Source organism: Notolabrus celidotus, chromosome 14 (genome assembly GCF_009762535.1).
Source record: "Notolabrus celidotus isolate fNotCel1 chromosome 14, fNotCel1.pri, whole genome shotgun sequence".
Taxonomy (NCBI): Eukaryota; Metazoa; Chordata; class Actinopteri; order Labriformes; family Labridae; genus Notolabrus; species Notolabrus celidotus.
In genome coordinates, this window is record NC_048285.1 from 10,910,719 (window position 1) to 10,933,395 (window position 22,677).

At 38.5% G+C, this 22,677-nt stretch overlaps 1 protein-coding gene across 1 annotated transcript in view; it reads left to right on the top strand.

Annotated features, from left to right (window-relative positions):
* The window catches only part of LOC117825014 (cGMP-inhibited 3',5'-cyclic phosphodiesterase A-like), a 59,463-nt gene that overhangs the window by 7,920 nt on the left and 28,866 nt on the right, over positions 1–22,677 (top strand). The window contains exon 2 of the mRNA XM_034700594.1: positions 20,850–20,900. Coding sequence (XP_034556485.1) covers positions 20,850–20,900 — 51 coding nt within the window. The remainder of the gene's footprint in view (positions 1–20,849; positions 20,901–22,677) is intronic.

Below are 22,677 nucleotides of genomic sequence, written 5' to 3' on the forward strand. Positions count from 1 at the left end.
TTGGCGCTATAAAAATGAAGATTGATTGAATAATTTAGAGTTATACATGAAACTGCTCAAATACATTCCAGAGGAAAGAAGACATGCATTCAAATTCAATTAGAGACCAAATCATCAGGGCATAATCAGACAAGAGAACATCAGCTCACCTGGGTTTGTAAAAATAGGGGATATTTAATAAAGCATATTGAAATTATACATCTGAAAGAAGTGGAAGAAATGGAGTGACATTTTTAAAAAGAAAAAAGGACTGCAAGAAAAAAATGGTCATGAGGTGGGAATTCAGCAGCCAGGGTTTGGGAGATGTGCAGCTTTCTTGAATGGATCATTTCATTAAAAAAAGAAGAAGAGAAAAACAGGAAAGGAAGAGGGATGCTGAGGAGAGCTGAAGTAAATAAGAATAAACTAATTTAGATGGGTTAAAAGAACAAGTGATTGAAAGAGAAGAATAAACTGGCATTAGCACGGGCTGCATCCAGCCTCAAGCTGCCTTCAAGTAGCCAAATGTGTGTGAGAGAGAGGAAGAGGGGGCAAACCAGCTTGAGGGGAGCTAATGCAGGAGCTGCTGCGTGAGAGAGGAGCAGAGAGGGAGGGGGAGAAGGGAGGGGGGGGGAGTGTTGAAAGATCTGCTGGGGAGGGTGAGGGAAAGAGGGGGAGTGAGAGGAGGATGGCTGCCAAGCACAGCAGAAGTGTTGATGGTAAGAGGACAACTATCTATCTGGTCCCTGTGTTCAAGCACTCAGTGCTGCTCTAAACACAGCATCACAGACTCACACAAACACACACACACACACACACACGCACACACACACACACACACACACACACACACACACACACACACACACACACACACACACACACACACACACACACACACACACACACACACACAACAAACACACACATAAAGTTTATGTCCATTACATATGGTTTGTGTGACAGATATTGCGTGTGTTTTTGTCTCCATGTAATGTGAATATGGCGCTGTGCCACATGCTCCCACAGAGAGAGGAGAGGGCCGGAGGAAGAGAGCAAGAGCCAAAAAAAAGTGTGTATATGAGAGAGGGAGAGAAAGAGAGAGAGAGCGAGCGAGAGTGGCCTCCACTGCTTGCTACTGAGAGGCAGCAGCAAATAATTTTAACCTAGCCTGGCCACTACTGTATACACGTGCTCACACATTCACACACACATACACACACACATATACACACATACACATGCAGTGGCATCCCTGCTGGCTCTCCAAATAAGGTTTGGTGGCCTTGGACAAGGATTGCCTTGTTACTCGATTCAATGGTGTGTTTTAGCTCCAAAATATGCTCGGTGAGAGGTGAGAGGGGGCAAGAGGGGAGGGTTGTCAGCCCAGGCGGAGGGGGGCAGCATCGACGAACCAAGTCTAGAAGTGTCCCATACGTTTGTGTGTATGTATGTATGTTTTTCTCTGGGGTTACAGTGAACTCACAGACAGACAGCAGGTGAGGGTTCTAAAAGGTCTGCTCAGGCTCATTGGTGTGTCACAATGTTTAGTTTATACTTTGATAAAATTAAAAGTGTAGGTCCCATTTCACACACTTTAATGAGGGGATTCCCCTTTTTTTTCAAAATTTAACAGCAGCATACTGTACACAGAGCATTGGTACTTTAGGAATCCTTCATTCGTTTGGGGTATGAAGAGCAATTTTTTTTAACTGAATTTATGCAGAAATGGTTGGCATTGGCTCCTCTGTTTGTTGTTACACTGAAATGTCTTAACCCCCAATTTACACAGGATGCGCGCGCCGTGTTGCATTACGGCTGCGCAGCGTGTTTGCTCCGTCCGATAGCTTGTGCCCTGCTACACAGGACGCAGGTTTTGAGCGTAGCGCCAGCTCAGAGCAGCCAGGATCAGCTGGGTCCAGTGAAGAGGGAACAACATACAAACAACAGGTTACGGAGCCTTTCTGTGGTTGAATTTCTGCTCATTTGGATAGTATTCCATTACTTTTGTGCTTTAATCATCACTGAGTATGCTGCAGAACTATAAAGTTTGGATTTTGCAGGTTTAGATGAGTTTAATATTAATAATTAGGCTCTATTTGTTGTCCTGTTACCTTCTGACACACTTATTATCTTAAAGCCCTACTGCAGTCGAGCTGTATCACTGATCTGTGGCTGTTTGTAGCTTATATCCATAATTGATGAGTATTTCTGATCTTAACGACCTTTAAATGGTCGGGAGTCCCAATATGGTGTTTTCTTTTGAAACTGGCGGATGTTGCATGCGACCCTCGTGCCTGACTTCCTGTCCTTGTCGTTCTTTCCTGTGCAGATTGACGCATGCCCTGTTGAAAATAGACTCGAAGCGTATCTCTGGCGGAGCTGGGGCATGCTCCCGAGACGGAGCTGAGATGTGCGCCCTGTGTACACATGAGCATTGACTAGAATGGGAACTTATCGGCTGCGACGAAACGCTGCAAATCCTGTGTAAATTGTGGGTTCGTTTCTAAGACAAGCTACCCAAGACTGTCCAATAACACACTTTTTTGACTGGTTACTTACATTTACATTGGCAAAGATTTACAATGAGTGATGCGTTTGTCTGTTTAAAGACAGCAGGATGTTTTTTTTGTGTTAAAAAAACACTGTTACTCATGTACAGGACACAATCAGAGAAGAGATAAGAAGTCCTATTTGGTCCTCCGGGCACCACAATAAACACAAACTCAAAGGAGCTTTAATAATTTAAAACTTGTATTAGTTATTAGCTCCAAGCATATCTTCTCTGAGGGGTCTTTTGTGAACAACACATTATTGTGAGTTTGAAACTTGTTCAAAAGTCTTTACCAAAGGATAAATCCTCATTTCTTTCCACTATCTTCTATCTGTATATGCGTACTGTGCGTTATACTCCCTCTGTTAAATAAAACCTATTTTCTTTACCAGGGCTGATTTGAGTATTCTGCACAGCTAATGATGTGTGTGTGGTAAACATTGCATAAAGACACGTGCTGGCACAATCCCCCACCCCACACGTAAATGCACGTGCACACGCAGATACACTTACACACACATACAACATGGCCTTGGTGAAGTGCTCAGATGTGGCGTGTCCTCGTAAAGCTGGACCTCTTTTCAGACAGAGTTTAAGTGTCTTGTGGGTGAGATCACTGACTCAGCCAAGCCATCTATTTTTCTCTTGTTCTCTCTCTCTCTTCAACACACACATATACACACACTCAAAGACCAGCTACATATGTATGAATGTTTGCTACAGATGTTGCAATGCAATCATCAGCTCAGATTCCTCAGTTGCTTCTGTAACACAGAGCTTCCAGGAAGACTCTCTACTATCGTCTACCTTAGACGCACACACAGACAAACTCAGGCATCTGCACACACACACATTTTACATTACTGTGCAAAAAGAACATTTTTGATGATTACAAATTACTGCGCCTTTCATCATTGTCTTTCTGCTTGGCGTTCACTACATCCATGCACCATTGAGCTCGTTCTCAAACACAGGTGTGCGTTTGTGTGTGTGTGTGTGTGTGTCAGGCATAGAGGTTTATGCTAGGTCAACAGTCGACCGACAGTGTGTTTGTCTTGGACGCCTCCAGCCAGCCTGTAGATTACCCAATCAGATAATCAAGGGTATAATTACATCACATGCATCTGGGAGTGTTTTTCCCTTCCATTATCTCTCATAATGCACACATACAAGTTGCACTCACTCACACACAGCTGCAGACACACACTGATGACGTACATGCAGCAGCTAATTGCCAGAGGTTGTCTGTTTTGAGAGACAATAAGTTCCCCCGTGGTCTCATCTGCTCATGAGGGTGCAGCTGCTGTGTCTTTTAAACACTGGTTTGTTACCATTGGACACCACAGCAGTACAAACTCAGACTTCACAGTACCACCTAAAAGATGAAGTTGTTTTTACAGAGAATTATAACTTATAACTGGCTTTAGTGTTGCTAATTGAGAGTAAATCCTGCCTACAATTTGATATAATACATATCATGATACAGGGCTCACGATATGATTTGATACGATAAATATCACGATACAGGGTTCACGATACAAAGCGATACCATACATATGATACAGGGGTTACTATATGAAGTGTTACGATACATATCACAATACAGGGCTTGCATGATATAGCACGATCAATACATATCGTGATACAGGGGTCACAATACGAAGTGATAAGTTTCTATATGATATATATCATGATCCAGAGTTCACGATACGATGTGGTACAATATATCAAAAACGGGATCACGATACATTACGACTAAATATGATACAGACTTAGAGGTCATGGTATGGTACGATACGATACATATTGTGTTACTGGGGTCAGGTTACAGTATGATACGGTAGGATACAGTAGGATTCGATTCGATAGGATGCGGTACAATACGTGTTAGGATACTTGGTTTTGTACTCTACCTGATTTTCCAAAAATGTAAAAGTGTAGCTGATATAGTATTTATTTAGAATATTTAGTTTTTTCTTCTTTTTTCCAAGATCAGCTTGACCACCACTGCTCTCTTTTGCCCCTGGCAGCGTATGACCAGCCAACTAACTGAACAGCTACAAGAGCCGAGGTCCAGAGGATGACATGATTTTAACATAAGGACATTGATCTATTTAATTCATCATTGTGAAAGGAGCAAATATGGCGACACTTTGCAGCATTGATATTTTCACACAGCCCGATTAAAAAAACTTGATTTCTACAGCAATAGTTGAAATGTGCATCCTTTGAGACTGTTATCTTGTAAAACATTTGTAAGCCAAATCAAGAATATTCAACCAAGCCAAAGTATTAAGAACTTATTTCACTAAATCAAAGGTCAGGCTTGCATACATTTGTTGCTTTGTTCTTATTTAATCTCTTCTCACCTCTAAGGTCCTTTGTGTCTTGTCTGAATGTGAACTTAATCTATAATTAGTTTTAGAGAGGTCAAAGTCAGGTCAGGGGCAACTGTGGTCACAATATTCTAGCCCCCCTTTCCCTTTGCATCTCTATCATTCTCTCAGACTTTCTCTGCCTCACTACCCCCCATCCCTCTTTCTATTGCTTTTTTGTTTTCCAGTCCCTCTCTGTTTTCTCTCCCACTCACCCGATTTCCTCTCTGTCCAATTTTCACAGGACAAATGCCAAGAGCAGTATTTTTGTGTCCTTAGATGCCATCACTCACTGTGTTAATACACTGCCAATGACTGTGTTTGTGTTTGTGTTTAATTAGTTAAGATGAAGCGCAATCCAAATTAAGCAGATTAAGCCTCTCATTACTATTACTTATAACAATGTTTAAACTATTGGAAATAGTGTCTGTTGGGATTGGATTTTTCAAGAATATTATGAAATTCCAGATTATCTATGTAGGAAATGTTAAAGATACTTAATACCAAGTACTTCTAGGCACCATCACAACTCAAACAGTGACGACAACCACACACACAGGCTAACATGTTAGAAGTGGACGTGAGGTGAAATACCGGGTTGAGGGAACATATGGTTTAGGGTCACAAGTCAGGAAACATAAGGCCAAGGAAGCATAGGAAGAGTGATTATTGGGCAGTTGCAGGACTGATGGGACATATGATGAGGAAACAAGGAGGTTAGGGTACATAGGGTGGAGGAAGGGAACATAAATAATTCAGGGAAGAAGAAAAATGTTTGTGTTAAATTTGAGGGAGTTGAAGGAGCAAGGAGCTCGGGGAACAAAGTCACTAAATGATTTAGGTTGATATATGCTGAGGAAACATGAGAGAGGGGACATTAACAAGGAGACAGAACATAGGCAGGCACCTGTCTCCAACAAGTACAGCTTGTTGCTAGCTTCCCCTTGTTGGGCCTAGTACGTGCTACTTCAATGCATTAATTACATACATGTTAACTCCAAACTGAAGTCGCCATATTTATTTCACTTGTTAATTTGGAAATGTTAAAAATATGTCTCATTCACGTCATTATAAAACTGAGATACTAGGCCCTATCTAAAATGTCTTCAATGTTCTGTGCTTGATTAAAAATTCTCTGTCAGAACAGTTTAACCAGGTATGAAGTCAAGAGTTTATTCCAGGTCAAGTTTCAGTATTTAGGAATAATTGGATTCATTCTATAAATGGCTCCCTGTTTTCTCTGAGCTGAGCTAAAGCAGCACAAAGTGAGCACTCGGTTCTCATCTGAGGAGCAGACGAAGGAGTTGGCCTTGGGCTGTGATGTGTACTCAGGATGATGTGCACACAGGCACACATCCCCTCTCTTTCTCTCTCTCTCTCTGTTTCTCTCTCTCTCCCTCTCTTCCTCTCCCTGTCTCCATCCCTCACATACACAAACACGTGTGTGGCTGGTTTGGTTCCTTCAGGCCTGATGCAGCTTTTGCTATTGTCAACGTGTTCCATTTTTTCATTCAGCTTTTTTTTTCTCTCTCTCCAGCATCTCTCTCTTGCTTCCTCTCTCTTTATTTTCCTCCCTCTTCTGTCCATTTCTACCTTTCCGTCCAATCTCATTCATGAGGGAATTCAATGAGCAGGTCCTTATTGGATGAAGTGGCTCTGGTGTGAAATAAGCTGAGTGTCTGTGATCTAGCCTGAAGACAAGACTACCCAGAAGATACACTTTATCTTTCTGTGTACTTGATCTCATTCAAGTTCCCTACTCAGTGTCTTTATTTTTGTCTTTGTCTCTTTAAGCGTTCACCTTTTGTGTACACACACAAGGCAAACACACACTAACAACAGAGATAATGTTTGTATAGATGTAAAGTATGCATCACTTGATATGACATAGAATAATTTATCAGTGTAGTAATCATTTCAGAATGCTCATGATATTTAGTAGATACTTTTATTGTCTGGTCTTGTTTAATGTTTCCCAGCAGAAACTGCTCATGTAAACAGCAAAGGAATGGATGATTCCTGTTTGAAAAGGTACTAAGCCTCGGGTATAACAATAATTTTTTTGTTTGTTTATAATATGTATAATATCAAAAGACTCTGTGGCCGTGTAGAGGTACTTCTTGACTGACAGTTGCCTCACTCTGGTATTTTTGTTGCATTTATAAGTTGGTAGTTACATGAGTCATTACTGTTTCAGCCCTCTTAATACCTTGCTAAGCAGCGCAGATGTCTAATCAGCAAGAGTCATTGAAAACACCTGTGTTTTCACCGCTGGCCCTTTAAGTAATCCAAGCAATTTCCTAAACTGCGATCCTTCCTTATTTGTTGATGTAATCAGATTCAAACAGTACACTCAGTAACAAGTACGTTTTTCATTACAACATATTGACAAAAAAAAATTCAAGAACACATTCAAGACCTCATCCCACATCTTAATTTGAGTCAGAGCGTATCCTTTCTTAAAACAAGCTCCAGCATTTTAAAAACCCAAACAACTTTGCACAAATGTTATACCAACATACTCAATGTCGGTATAACATTCGTGCCATCATTGTCCAACATAATGACGGCACTACACTTGGCAGCGTTTGTAGATTAACTCAATTTATCTGCTACATAGACCATAACTGTGTTCTGGTACCAGACTGTGAAAATTGTTTTTCTAACATGAGCTCTAATAGGGATTCCTTGGCTCTTGGTGTCAGCCTCAAGTGGACACTGAAGGAACTGCAGTTTTTTGCACTCCCGCTTTGGCTTCATTTCTCAAGACAGGAGGTTGCCGCTTGGGTAGCCTTCACACAGACTACAGACATTAAAGGTCAAAGCGCCCTGTATGTATCGAAACGTATTGTGACCCTGTATCGTGATATGTATTGTATTGGATCATGACCACTGTATAGTATTGTATCTCATCATATTGTGAGCCAAGTGTTTTGTAGTGGTCTAGCATCCAACTGCGAAGGATCGTTAGATTAGTAGACAACAGCTGATACAGGGAACTGTATTTGTATTGGAGTATCAACTTCTCCATGACAGGGACATCATTATCAAATCCTTAAGCTTGTGCAGACAATGTTCCCACTGCCGACTGGGGACAAAAATGCAGGCGATTGCCAAATAAGCTTCCATATCAACTAAACTTAAGGTAATTAATGTGAAAAGGTTATAAATCAAGACAAAAATATTTTTTCAGAAATAACAAAAAAGAATGGTGAAACACAAAAGTTGGGGCATAAAGAATGATCACAGTGGAGGAAAATACAATTTTGGGGAAAAATATTTTCTCTGGGATACATTTTCTGGTTCAAAATATTCAGAAACCTCCACGTAACTAGTTAATGGCATTAACCAACATGGGTTTAGCTAGTCAGAAATACATTTTTGGACATGTTTTTGTGCAATGTAATGTATGCATTTCTTGATTAACAAGGGTTTTTTTTCTTAAAGTTTTGTGATTGTAATGGAAGATACATTAAAATACATATTTTAAGGAGGTGCCATATTTTCAACACATCTTTGACAATAGTTTGACTGCACCGACAGAAGTACTTGTCATCACTTTTATTCAAAAAGGACAATCTGGAAGGTTTTTGGAGGGGAAAACATCAGAGACCAAAATAACAAGGTATACAGACACAAGATTGGATTCAAGTCATCTTGCATGCAGCTCCAAATGGAAGACCAGTGTCCGGATGCGAACACTGTTCCCATGGAATGAGGTCTGAAATGCTAACGCCCCAGCAACATCAGTGTCAATCAGCAGGAGCAGAAAGCTGACAGAGAGAAGTGAGCTGTGGGAGCTGTGACGCAGTTCCCTCTCTCAGTAATAGGAGTAGAGAATGACAAGCTGGCGTCAGTGGTCAAACACTGGTACAACAACGACGAGAGGGGAAAACACTCCACTTAGTCTGAGGGAGAGGGGGGTGGGGAGGGAATGAGGAAGACTGGGGTGAAATGGTGTGTGTGCTTCAGCTGAGTCTTTATGCATGCATGAGGGCCCATTTGCATGTGATGCAGCGTATTCAGTGAAGTAAAGATGACAAGTAGATAGTGCAAGAAAAAGAATGCTCACTGCATGGTTTGAAATCAAGTTTGTTTTTTGTTTTTTTAATAAATATTAGTACTCCCCTAATTATTTGATGCATTTTATGAATGTATTCTTGTGTCCTATGTAAAATGCTGCATTTTTTTAGTGCATTTGTTTTCTTATTTTTGGTCCAGATATACAAAACATGTAACTGAAACTGAATGAATGTTGTGTAGAACAGCAGAGGTGAGTATTATTGATATCTATGGACCCTACCCAAGAAAAACAGATCAGTATCTTGCTATAATTAGGGATATTCAAAAGCAACTTATTTCCCAGGTGTTTAAATGGAAATTCAAAATTCAAACTAATCAAGTAGTCAAAGGGTAAGAAAACAGAAAACAGTCAAATTTTGGTAAAGTCAACCAATGCTCACCAAACTACACCACACTATGACATTATTCTGTCAGCTGTGCTTATTTACATCCTGTTAATGAAGCGTTATATCATTCTGACAGGAGCTATTAAACAGAGGTACAGCTGGTGGCTGTGCTACAACTAATACAGAAAATATGGCTTGTATTTCTTGCCCACAAATAGAGATAGACTGATTCATTGGTTGGCTGTCTAATAAGGCAGATGAATGGTTCTTTCACGTAATCAGCATCAGGTGATGCGAGCGCTTACAAGGCCGACTTAAAAAATAAACAAGTAATGTCTGCAGACCGTGCAGGCAGTTTCGTCAGTTAGTCCTTTCCCTTACGTGCATTTCACCTTTCTGTACTCTAAAGACAAGTTTCAAGGTAAACTTAACTATCTAAGGAAACATATTGCATATTACAATGTGTAAGAAGTTTGTTCTTACACCATTTAATGTTTTTCTTCTAACATGTTATATATTGTATGTTCAAATTTAGTGATAACAGATATTCCACTGTATAACTGTGTTTTGCCTTGGTAGCAGTTGTGTTTGCAATACTAGGAAACACTTTCATTTTTCAAGCTTCATTTAATTCACTGTTAATTTCAGAAGAAAAAACACTTAATGCTTCTTGAAGTGCAGCACATGTCGTCTTATTACCCAGGAAGCAGTTCTATTTATTACTCACGCCACAGCTGAACTACCGTTTGTGAACTGTTCATGCGTCAAACATGAGAAGGACATTACGAAGATGAGATACACAATTCTAAATTTGCTGACAGAGACGTGCATCCATTGACTTGACAGTACATGCAAAGTCTTAGTCATGCAACTCAGCTGGGAAACACACACACACACACACACACACACACACACACACACACACACACACACACACACACACACACACACACACAGAAACACATGCTGCCATCAGCACAATCCATTTACAGAGGTAAAAAAATACTGAGACAATGTAAGTGGTGAAAAATGTTTTTGGCTTTTATTATTACAAAACCTGACATTTTTAATTGTATGTATTAAACACAATTTTCATTAATACAGAAACTGTACATGTGCTTTAAAAAGCTGTCTTCCCCCCAGCTCTCTAGCCTGCTCTTACTTATTCATGTATTTTTAAACGAGTCATCTTAATGTCACTCTGGAAAACCAGTAGGTGAGGGGAACCTTTCACTCGTGGTTTATGATGGAAATGAAAAACAGCTTTCTTTCTTGTCATGACAATTTTCAATTTGAGGTCTACTTAAAATTTACTCTGCTCTCTCTTGTACACCAGATGTGTTCCTGAAGTAGTTACTTTATGTGATGACTATGTGGCCTTGCCCTTCTTTTATAAGATAAAATATTGTGGTTTACATCCAAATGTGTGTTTAGCACTTTTTAGCAATTTAGCATAGTCGCGTGCCAACACTAAACTTAGATTGAAGGTAGAGATGTTTCACATTATGAAACATATAGTTTAGTAATATTAAATATTCAGTGTAATAGAAAATATACTTCCTATTGCTTGGAAAAACAATCACAGCAGATAGTATGCTAGCTTAGATTAGCTTTACACCTTACACCATCACAGTAATATTGCTTGTTTGTTATCTTCATTTTAATTTACTGGAAGCAAGCTTTGTTTTGATGTTTCTTTTTGGGTGAAAAGGCTAATAACTTATGGTACATTAGCCTTGTATTGACTAACTTGTTATAGGATGACTTTACTTTCAGATGTTCAAATAAGGCACACACATTTTTATGAAAACGGACATGTGTGAGCTCACGGTACAACTGGAGTCTTCATCAGTGCACCTTAACTGAAAGCCTTTACTCTTTGTTTGTGTTTTCTCATTTCCAAATGACTTTGTATGTCAGCATTTCCACCTTGGAGGACGGAGAATGGACATTTGCACTGTGTGCAAAACGTAGCAAATTCATTGCAGCAGTAGATACTGCCTACTGCATACTGCGTTTGAATTTAGTATGTAGTATGACTGTTCTGTTTGATCTGTGTTGCAGTACGCTGGGCCAGACGTCACTGAATTTCCGGTTTCAGAAAGCAGAATTAAACAATGGCCAAGCTGATAGTGAAGATGCTTCTTTAACTTCCACTTATAATTAAAAAAATTAGGATGTGGTTTATATGGAATTTAATAATTTTCACAGCACCTAAAAACTGAGTTCACCTGTCAAAATAAGAAGAGAAAAGAAAAAGCGTAACGAGCACTGAGCATTGTGGGAAACAGTACACAAGGCAGACTGGTCCGATGCATGCTGTGAAATTTTCCCAAATCAGTAGACATCCGGGGAGATTTGGCATACTGCAGATTTTGCTCTTGTTCACATACTACTTACTACATACTGAATGTTGGCCAAATCAGTACGTACTGCTAGTATAGTAGGCGGTTTCGAAAACAGCCATAGACTGTCCAGTGTTGAACTTTGACTTGCAGTGCATTAAGGTTTTTTTTGTTTGTTTTTCTGACAATTATTGACACATGCAGTATACCAGTCCCTCCAGGATTTCGCAGGATTTTTTTGTGATTGTTGCAGCCCAAAATGCCTGAATTTGCAACAGCTTTTTGAAAAAATTGCTAGTTATTGCTAGAATAGAAAGTTGCGATAATTATTTTTTTGCTTTTTTTCTCCAATAACATCTCAGGGACAAGTAAATATGCTAAATTACAGTTGTTTTTAGAAAACATTCTTGATGTGGCCACTGACTGTATTTTGATTGTCTTGATTCACAGAAAAATACCATGAAAGGACTATATTGCACATTTACGACAGTCCCTGAATGCACCTTGCATCGACAGAGGCACAGACCGTCAGTTCACGGCACTCTGAAATGAATCTGCATCTTTGATGACTATGAGTTGATCAAAACTTACTGAAGGTGTCTGATGTTTCACCAAACTGGAATAAATCAAGCTCTAGACGCGGAGCTTTTTACGGTAATGGCTGCAACAACGTCAAACCTCAAATATTAAACAGACATCCCCCGATTGTGTCTTTGTCACTAAGTACACCGGGGGGTAAAATCCTGAGGAGAGCTGGTTCATAAAGCACACCTGCTGCAGGTAGGTGACCAAGCGAACACTGAGCCCCTCAATCTATAACAACGTTGTCATTGTCACTTGTCCTGCCTGCCGTCCTCTCTTTTCACCCGTTCTCCGTGTGTGTTTTGCTGTTGAAAAGTGAGGACTTATGTTTATGTTCCAAGGAAGCGAAATTGATGACAAAACCGATGACGTACAGAGGCTGAGATTAAATAATTGGTCAAATTTGCGGGAAAGTTGCGGTGATTGTATAAAATTGCAAGGCCGCGAAAAAATCACGCTGATTGGTTGAATTTGCGCTGATTGTTGCGATCACGACATCGCAACTTCCTGGAGGGACTGGTATACAGACAAATCAAGCAAGCGTGGTGCATAGTTTTAAACTGGCTAAAACTGAGACAGATTTTTTTTTTTTACTGGCTCATTTAAGTGTTTTATGGATAGCTGGAGACTTGGGACACAGGACAGTCCCAGTTAAACTGGGATAAATGGTCACTCCAGCATGTTATCATTAGCTAAACAAGCTAAAACTGTGTCTCAGTTTGCCTTGAAGATTCTAGTATTGCTGCTAAGCTTACACCTTGCTAGAAAAATAGAGCTAGTTTATATATATTTTGTAACTACATGCTTAGAGTATCTTTTGTTATTCTAATAGTTGCAGTGCTTGGCTCAGTTGTAGAGTCCACCTCACTTGCACAACAACACGCAAACACTCGCTTAACATACTGACGTTAGCGTGTAATGAGATCAATAAGCAATCGCTGGTGTGGTCTGGTTTCATGGTGCATTGACAGAAGCCCTGATACACTGATTGGAAACAATTAGCGTCAGTCAGCAACGCTAACCTAGTTTGGACTGATGACGGTGATGAGTACATGCCTAATTCACGCGTGTGTTTCTGTGTGTATGGTGTGTGTGTGTGTGTGTGTGTGTGTGTGTGTGTGTGTGTGTGTTTCTGTGTGTCGGTGAGTCATCATTATCCAGCCAAGAAGTTCCCCACCCCCTTTCTCTCGCATAAACACAGAGGCAAATCATGCATACACAGTTAGCATTGCCAAATTCTCCTGCCAAGTTCGCTGTGTTGAGTGGGTAAACTGTGATTCCCGGGGTCACTGTGAGCCAGTCTGTGTAGAAAAACATGTGCTGTACCATCACTAAAACTATCTACTTTGAAAGCACAAAAACCAACATAACTGGTGAGAGACAACGCTAATGTAAAATTAAATTATGTACAGTTATTAGTATGTGTAATTAGGCTTAATTGGATTTAACATATGATGAGATGAAAGGATATGCAACAAGGGAAACAGAATAATATTGAAGTATAACTGTACAGTTAAATTGACTGGGATACATTCTAAAGATAAACAAGATACATTATAAGTTTATGCTGCATATGGTGAAAATATTTTGTTGTATTTATCACTGTTTAACCGTAAATGTGTTCTTTAGTGCTGTTATTGGTCTCTGAAAGTTATGTTTATATATATCTGAACACATTTGCTTGAGAAGCTTGACAGTCATCTGCATGAATTCAGAAAAAAAACATAATTCCATCTTCAAAAGATGCAAGTTGAGGTATATATTATTTAAAATATGGTAGTCCTATCAGAAAAAAAACATCTTAAGTCCATATTCAGATGGTACCAAAGTGGTCTCATTCAGGAGCTCAGATATGCTCTAGATATGACATTTTACAACCCAGTGTTAGAGAATTTTCCAGTATAGATTTCATCTTAAAAAGTGTCATACATTAAAATATCCAGGCAAAATCAGCTCCAGATTTTGAGTTTTTTTGCACAGTGTAGGCTTCTTTAAGCAAAGAGGATTTAACAAGGTCTAAATTACCTGAAAAATATATTTTTTATATACCCAATTTATTCTAGAATAAAAAATTTACATTTTTACACATTTATATTTTGATATCGGAAATATGAACCCCCAATTTCCACTTCGTTTTATACAATAAGGTCCCTCCAGCAATCGATCAATTATTTTTCTCTAAATTATGATTCCTGTTATTCCCCTTTCTATCTTCATGTGTGTTGTGCCTCTCCCTCGTGTCTTTTTCCTACCTCTGCTGGGATGTAGTAAGAACATTTGCTGGTCAGTGGGGGTTTTGGTCTGGCCTGGTGGGTTCTGCAGGACTCGAGCGTCTGAGTCGTGACAAACAGTGTAGAGCTTGTGCGTAAATGTGTGTGTGTCTGTATGTGCACTTGGCTGTTAGAGCCCCTGAGTGTATGAGTGTGTGGGTGTGTCTGTGTGTGCCAGATCTTTTATCCCTTTAGCCCTTACATGGCTTTGTCGTAGTACATTGTAACATGCACAGTTACACACACACAGACACACACAGACACATTGCTCTGAAAACACACACAGACACACTGTATTCCCATGTTGTATTGAGCTGGATTAAATGAGCAATTTTTTCAATGAAAAAAAAGAGGCTGAAGAAATGTATTATTTTTATTTTTAGCTCTTGGGCAGTTGTTTTTAAAGAAGTGGGCCACAAAATTTGAACATTTTGATCTGGATTTATTTTGTAATAATGATGAGATTAAAGATGAGCATAAAGTACTCATTCATAGTTACATAAGAGTGTTTGCATCTAAGACTTTTTAGTCAGTTATTCTAGTTCTAGTGTCATATTTGTGTTAAATCTCATAAAATCTGAGACATGTTTCCATTCAGTTTACCTGATACTAAGATTCTTGATACCAGCAGTGTTCATGTCAATAAAGAGCTCCCCCTGCAGTGTGCAGTGCATTCATGCAGGTGTGTTTGAGTGTTCATGTATTATCCTGTACTTGCACATGCACCTTGCCGTTTTAGTATTTTTTTTATGACTTTGAGGCTCTGATATATTAGCAGCACTCTGTTTAAGACTGAATGATGGAGCTGTCAAAGATCATGTGGCTCAGACGTGCATTAGGCCTGTGTGACTTCCCCAGCCTCTTGTCGACTTGACACGAGAAGCGCACTCGAGCTGTAATGGAGGCCGTCAACAGAACTGGGTAAATGATAGATGCTGAAATTTCTGTCAAAACTGCGTCTGTTTCAGGATCACATACAAACATTTACATGATCAGGGAGTTCAGTGTGATTCAGCGTTACAGTGTTTGTATTCTTCCAAACAACCACCGTCCCGTCCTGAGGGGTTCAACATAAAACATGAATCTGCTGTATTAGGCAGATTATCTTATCTGCCATTCAAGATGCAAAGTCATCTCCAGTGGATGACAGTTGCACTGTCAGGTCAGCTCATTTTATGCCATTTTATACTTCAGCCTACACAGCGTGACAGCAAGGGCAGTGCACAGAAACAACACACTCACAGACGAATAATCAGTTCTAAGTTACCCATTTCTTTTGATTATTAACATCCAATCTTATGCAGTCACAAGCATGTATCACCTTTATGCTTAGAAAAATAAGGGTAGATGTAGTGATGAGTCTTGTTGAGCATTTCTTATTTAAGTGTAAGCAGCGAGCTAGTTAGCAGTGGTGCAGACATGGTGCTTGCATCCTGGTGAGTAATCTGTCCTTTTTTATCACAACCATTATTAAATGTTTATTTGATGATCTTCAACATACGTTCACTAATGTGTTATCTTAAAACATGAAGTAGGGTGGCTTCATCGTTATGCATGAGGCCCTGTAGCATTATTTGAAAATGAACTGAAACTCTTAATGTGTCTTCTGTGTCAGAAAAGAATAAATATAAAGACAAATGCGATGAATATTGATCATTTTCATTTAGGTTTCTGTTTTATTTATTACATACTATATTTATACAGTACAGTATATACATATTCCAGATAGGTCTGGTCCTGCCCAAATATCTACCTCTAAAAGGGAGTTTTTCCTTTCCATTGTTGTGAATGATGTCAGGTCTCTGTAAATAATAAAACCAAGAGTTGGCTGATTCTTTGAGAGCTTAAATGCAAACACTTGTTTGCTTGCTTTGTCATTTACTTTCATTTTTAAATCTAGAGACAGAACCTTAACAAGGTCAAACGCCGGTGTTTATCCTGTCAACCTTTGTGTTTAGTTGTGCTGACAGGCCCTGTAAGGCAAGAAACAAAAATAATTAATGTAACATTGTTCTTTTTTTACATCAGCACTCCGATGACAGGTTTTGTTCTCTTGTTAAAACAAACACTTCATTTGTCCTGAACTGCAGTGGGGATGCAACAGAGAAGGAGCATCCCCCGGACCCAAACTGAGATCCCATAGCTTCTAAATTAACCTCTGCTGTCAGGTGTGATGAATGTGAAACTCACTCCTTTTGCATTTCAGAAGTAATCAACTAAAGTGCAAAAGGCTCAACTTTTTCACGCACGGATAGTTTTCATAGAGCCTGACTGATATGAGATTTTTGAGGCCGGTACTGACAGAAATTGCGAATTATGACTGACATTGTTTTTTTTTTTTTTAGCTAATTAGAAATTATCTTTGTGTGAGTTGTACTTGTATTTTGCTGTAATGTGATTATACACAGTTATTCAAAGGCTGATTTATTAAAGTACTATATTAAGAACAGAAAACTATGAAGTCAGAGACTGCTCTGCTGGAGAAACTAGGAGTGATTAATCACCCTCTATTTATCTACCCAGACATTATGTCTGTTCTGTGATAAACTCACTATCATGTTATCTATTTAAAAAACAGTTATTGGTCTGTTTTCATTGACGTGCATTTCAAATGCCTATCTGGACCGAGACGATATTATAACAGCTGCCAAGGAGGATGTTGGATATTTGTCTTTGTTTGTTTAATGTGTTTTTAACATGTATGTTTTTCTGTGCTGTAGCACAAATTGCCTCTAAAGACACTACAAATACAAACACTGACATTGTCCGACCCTTTTAGGGATGCCTCCATTTCATCCAAGTGACCCTAAAAAAATACCTACAGGATAGGATAGAATAGGCACTTTATTGCCATTGCAAAAGGAGATAAATACCCTACAGGGGCATAAGCACAACCAGATTTTTAATTCAGCAGGTATTTTGTAAACATGTCAGCCTTATATTCTAGATATTGATTTGATAAAATTGTAGGAAATCAATAATGTTAGATTTAGCATATTATTCTACTCAATCCATATGGGAAAAGGGCACCCACAACGCCCCACTCTCTCTTGGGGATGCTGGGTTGCAGAAGCATTCAGTAGGGCAGTAAGCCACTACAATGTTGAATTAAAGCCGCAAGCGGCGATGAATGGGGCCTCACACACCCGCAGCCGCCACCTACGTGAGCCACCGCCACATGTAAACCGCCACCTGATATTTGCCACCACACGATGCAAAAGCAAGATCTGAGAGTAGTATATACTGGCTTAGGTGGCGCAAATGTTCCAAGTTTTTGGCAGATTGCCAAGAAAAGCTCCAAAGTTGACAGTGTGCCATGCCCACAATTTTAGTCTGAGCAGAATTCCTTTAATCACTTTTACATTTTCACATTGAAATCTCTATGTGCGTTTTTTGGTTTATGTTGACACTTTTGCTTTAATTTGAATGCGCAGTTATTTGGGGAAGTGTTTCGGCGGTTTGATGTTAGTGTTTGGAAGGTTGTTTTTACTGTCCTGGTCAATAGAATGTGAAATACATGTAACATGTGTAACAATGAGCGTTGTTCTTAGTGTGACTTTGGATAGCAGTGATGTGAACCTTATTGTGTTCATATTTATGTATTAATATGTTTCAGTCAGAGATGATATGAAACAGACAGATTTTTAGAAAACAGACATTTATTACCATTTTGAAGAAGAACTCAAAGGAAATACAAATAAAAGCATTTTAATTATATAAAAATAATTTAGGCCAAAAAAACAATATAACACATTAATAACAGTAATTGACATGTCCAAGAAGTAATATATTACCAAAAATTAAGAAACAGCTTATACACAACTGTATTTGTACATTTTGATCTGGAAAGTGGTTCATCAGCAAGGTGCTGGCATCTGATCAGGTGGCCTCATGGTGAGTGAGCTTGTCTGTGGGAAAAGCAAATAGACATATTATCAGTATAAATTGTATATTATAATGTGTGATAAGAAACACAAGAATCACTTGAACACGATTTGGTATATGAATGAAATTTGTAAGAAAGTACCATGTGCACTGTAAGATGGACCTGCTTGTCCTTCTTTGTCATCTATCCAGTCAGCATCCACTGAAGAGTTGAAACTTAGAAAGATACATGAGGCATTGATGTATTGCATGGAAAAGTGCATTGTTTGTTCAATTGTGTTGTTGTTGTGTTGTTACACTGCTTTGTTCAAGTCGTAGGGATAGTTTGATAATACCAATGCTTGTTCATGTATTTTTAAGCATTAATTAGTAACTAAATGAATTGTTTTTTAAAGAAGGATAATGAAAGTACTTACTTCCTTCGGCAAATGCTTGGACAAGCATTTTAGCTTCCTCCATTTTGTTTTGTAATTTTTCCTGTTACTTCTGGATGGTGTTGTCCTTTATTTCCAGATGTGCAGCTTGACTCATCACAACAGATTTTTGCCACTGGATCTCCTAACTTGCATATTTTAATGAGTTCCGCAGGGCTTCTTTCTCCTTTGTATCTTGATGCACCACCTCAATGCCTGCCACGCCCACAATTTTTGTCTGAACAGAATTCCTTTAACAGTTTTTAACCGTCAATGTGTCTGCTATAGAATGTGCCTTGTTTGGACTGAATTGGAGAAGAGCTCTCAAAAGTATGCACCCTTATTTGGGCATCATTCTTCACATTCAAAGCTGAATGTGCGTTTGATGCACCGCCTCAACGCCTGCCACGCCCACAATTTTAGTCTGAACAAAATTTGTTCTGATTATTTTTTCTCACCAAGGTGTCTACTATAGGTTGCCCTTGGTTTGGACTGAATCGGAGAAAAGCCCTCGGAGAAGATAACGAAAGTATGCACCCTTATTTTGACGCCATTTTTAATTTTCAAAAATAAGTGGCGCTCTTCCTGTTCAGTTTCGGATATGGGTGTGGCAGGTTTTTTTGTGCGTCCTGATAACATGAATATTTGTAAAAAATTTCAAGCATGTAGCTCAAAATAACCCCAATATGGAGGGGTTTTTGAAAATTTTAGGGGGTGCTAGCGAGCACATTTTTTGATTTTTTTTTGCAAGAACCATAAATGAGTAAATTTTTCACCGGCCTGATGAGTGTGCAAAAATATCCGCGCTTTCATGCACGTTCAGGGGTCCAAAAATGCGTTTGAAGTCGCGCGACAAAGAATAAAAATCGATCCTTAGGGTTACAATAGGGCCTTCGCCACCAGCGGTGCTCAGGCCCTAAATATTATAAAGTAAATCAATATCACAAATTATACTTACTTCTACAGAAGATAAAGTAATTTAAACTGTGTATATATATATTATTCATATTTGTATCATCATTATTATTTGTATTATTAGTAGTAATTTATACTGTGTATATATATGTATATATATATTATTCATATTTCATTCATATTTTATTTTTTAATCTATAGCTAGTTAATTTGGCCTGCTTGAGAGTGACTGATCCATGGATGTCCAGTACAGCTAAATTAGGGGAGCGAATATATTGCTTTTTTGCAATGCATTACATACATTTTTATATGTTATGATTTTTATATTGACATAAATTCAGACTTGAGCCAATGATATTGCAAATGCTAATTTTGCTATATTAATGGCTGTGTGATAGTGATTGTAATGTTCTATGCTATATATGTTCATCTACTAGATTATTTCTTGCATCGGAAATCTGCCCGGCCGAGCACTAGTTTTTGAGTTATTGAGTTATTCCTTCAGTCTTCCTTGAGTCTTCCCTTTATTGTTCCTTTGTTCTTTGCCTTCATTCTCTTTACACTAGCTGTTATTAACATAAAATGTAGGTCACAGCACTAGTTATTCATAATGCTTCCATGATAGATGACCAATCTGATAACCAGGGAAGAGCTCCTCACAGCCAATTTACCAAGTGTGGAGATTGGTCTCTCAAACATGTTGTGTTCCAGCTCAAAATACTGGAAGAAAGAGGAAGCCTTATTCTGTTAAAGGTGCTTCTTGAAAACTTCAAAGTGGTCGTTTTTAAGGGAAGCCACTCAGAGACTCATGATGATGGTGATGACTGTGAAATTGAATTACGATTTTCTCTTATTGAACAAAAATGGTAATCATATTGGGGAGTGGTCAGCGGGATAGAGGGGACGCTGTATCAGCCCTCCAGCTTTAAGGGCGATGTGCTCTTTTCTTCAGCACTGCCTGCTCCTCTTGTATTTTTAGATGGGATGGCAGAGAGAGGGGTGCTGATGGGAGGAGGGACAGAGGAAGAGAAAAGACATTCTGTGCTCAGATATATCAGTTTAGTGCATGCAACATGGACAGGTCTCTGACAAGAGCTTCTGTTTGTGTGTTTCTATCTCCAGATGATGTGCCAGCAGGAATGGGACTACAAGAGAGCTCTAAGCAGATCCCAGGTCAGTGCAGTCATGGGGAAAGGGAAGGACTGGGTGTGTGGGATTTTGGTAGCAATATTTTATCAGCTTAGTGAAATGACATTTGACAGAAGGAAATTTATGACATAAGATTTCAATGTGTCAATTTACAGGTGTGATCATCAGAGGACTTTTTCGTCTTTATATGTAAATAGCTGTACAATTGTATTTAGTTCAGCAACGTACCTACAATCTGTTCCTTTAAATTAGCATTAAGTACTTACTGTTCAATTCTTTATAAAACATAGTAATTGGTACTTTTATTATTGTTTGTCACTCTTAAATATATGAATACATTGAGAGCTTAATTCAAATTTCAATTTCCATTTTGCAATTGGATATGATACAATGCAATACATTACTATACTTCAGAATATGAAACTAAACCATATGAGAAGATACGTCAAGATATAATGCAATACCAATGTGTCAAGATTCAGCTTTGGAAGATTATTCAAAGAGGAGAGATTATAGAGAACAACGACACTACTGCATTGGACAAGAGAACTTTGAAAGAGACTGTGCACTCTTTTCTTATCTGAGCTGGTCACCTATCAAGGCTTTTTGGTATTTTTTAATCACTATATGGTTTACATGGCGCTCTCTTTTTAGAGGTGTATAAATTAAGTATTTTAAACTCCAATAACAGGTTATGACATTGGAGTGTTGAAACACAAGATGATGAAGAGGTCAACCATTTTCCTCTCTTTGACCATATTTGGAGGGAAGAACTAGTCACAGTGACATAAGAGTCCAATGCCAATCAATACACATCTCTGGTATATCAATCGATCAATCAATCAATCAATCAACCAATCAACCTTTATTTATAGATCACCTGTCATACAAATCAAATGCAATTCAATGTGCTTTACAGCAATACAAATGAAAACAATTTAAATCATATATATAACTACTAAACATAAAATAGAAATGGATTTTGAAGTAGAGACTAATGTAGAGCAGATGGAAAATATATATATATACATTAACAAAAAAGGGAAATAATTAAGAAATAGGTAAATAAAAGATCAAAGTTAAGACAATAAAAAAGGCAAGGATAAAAGTCTAAATAAATAAATGAAACCACCATAAATAAAATCAAAAATGTGTAGTTAGATAATAAAAGATTAAAGTTTTAAAAATGAATAAAACAATAGAGTGTTAGAAAAATATATAAAGTGACATTAAAAATGTAATTTATAAAATGATACGTTTTTAAAAAACCCTACATAAAAGCAAAACTCAATAGATGGCTCTTTAATTGGCCTTTAAAAGACTAAATAATTAGGAAGAAAAACATAAAAATCCATGCTTATTTAAAATGTCACCAACTTGGATTTTTCACCATAGTTGAGCTGGTTCGACCCCAATGAAGATTTACATTTTAAAAGTAAGCGTGATCCCTTCAGTGGATATTTGAAGACTGTTTTCTGTAACCCCTAAGATGTATTCATTGTTTTTGGATGATTTAATATATTATCCTTTATGTGCTCCATCCTGACATGCAACAGCAGCTTTGTCCAACAAGTAACCCTTCATCCTGATAGACCTTTAATGAATCAATAAGTTCCTCAGTTTCCCGTTGGAGAAAGCCCTGCTCTGATAACACACATTACTCGGACGCTCGGTTGTCATGCATCACCTGCTATCACAGGAAACACTTGACAAGTTGTGGGCGTAGTATTGCTGTGGCCAACTGAGCCCCGAACAACTATTTTATGGTTCACAGACGACTCGCTTTGATCTTTGTCCCGAT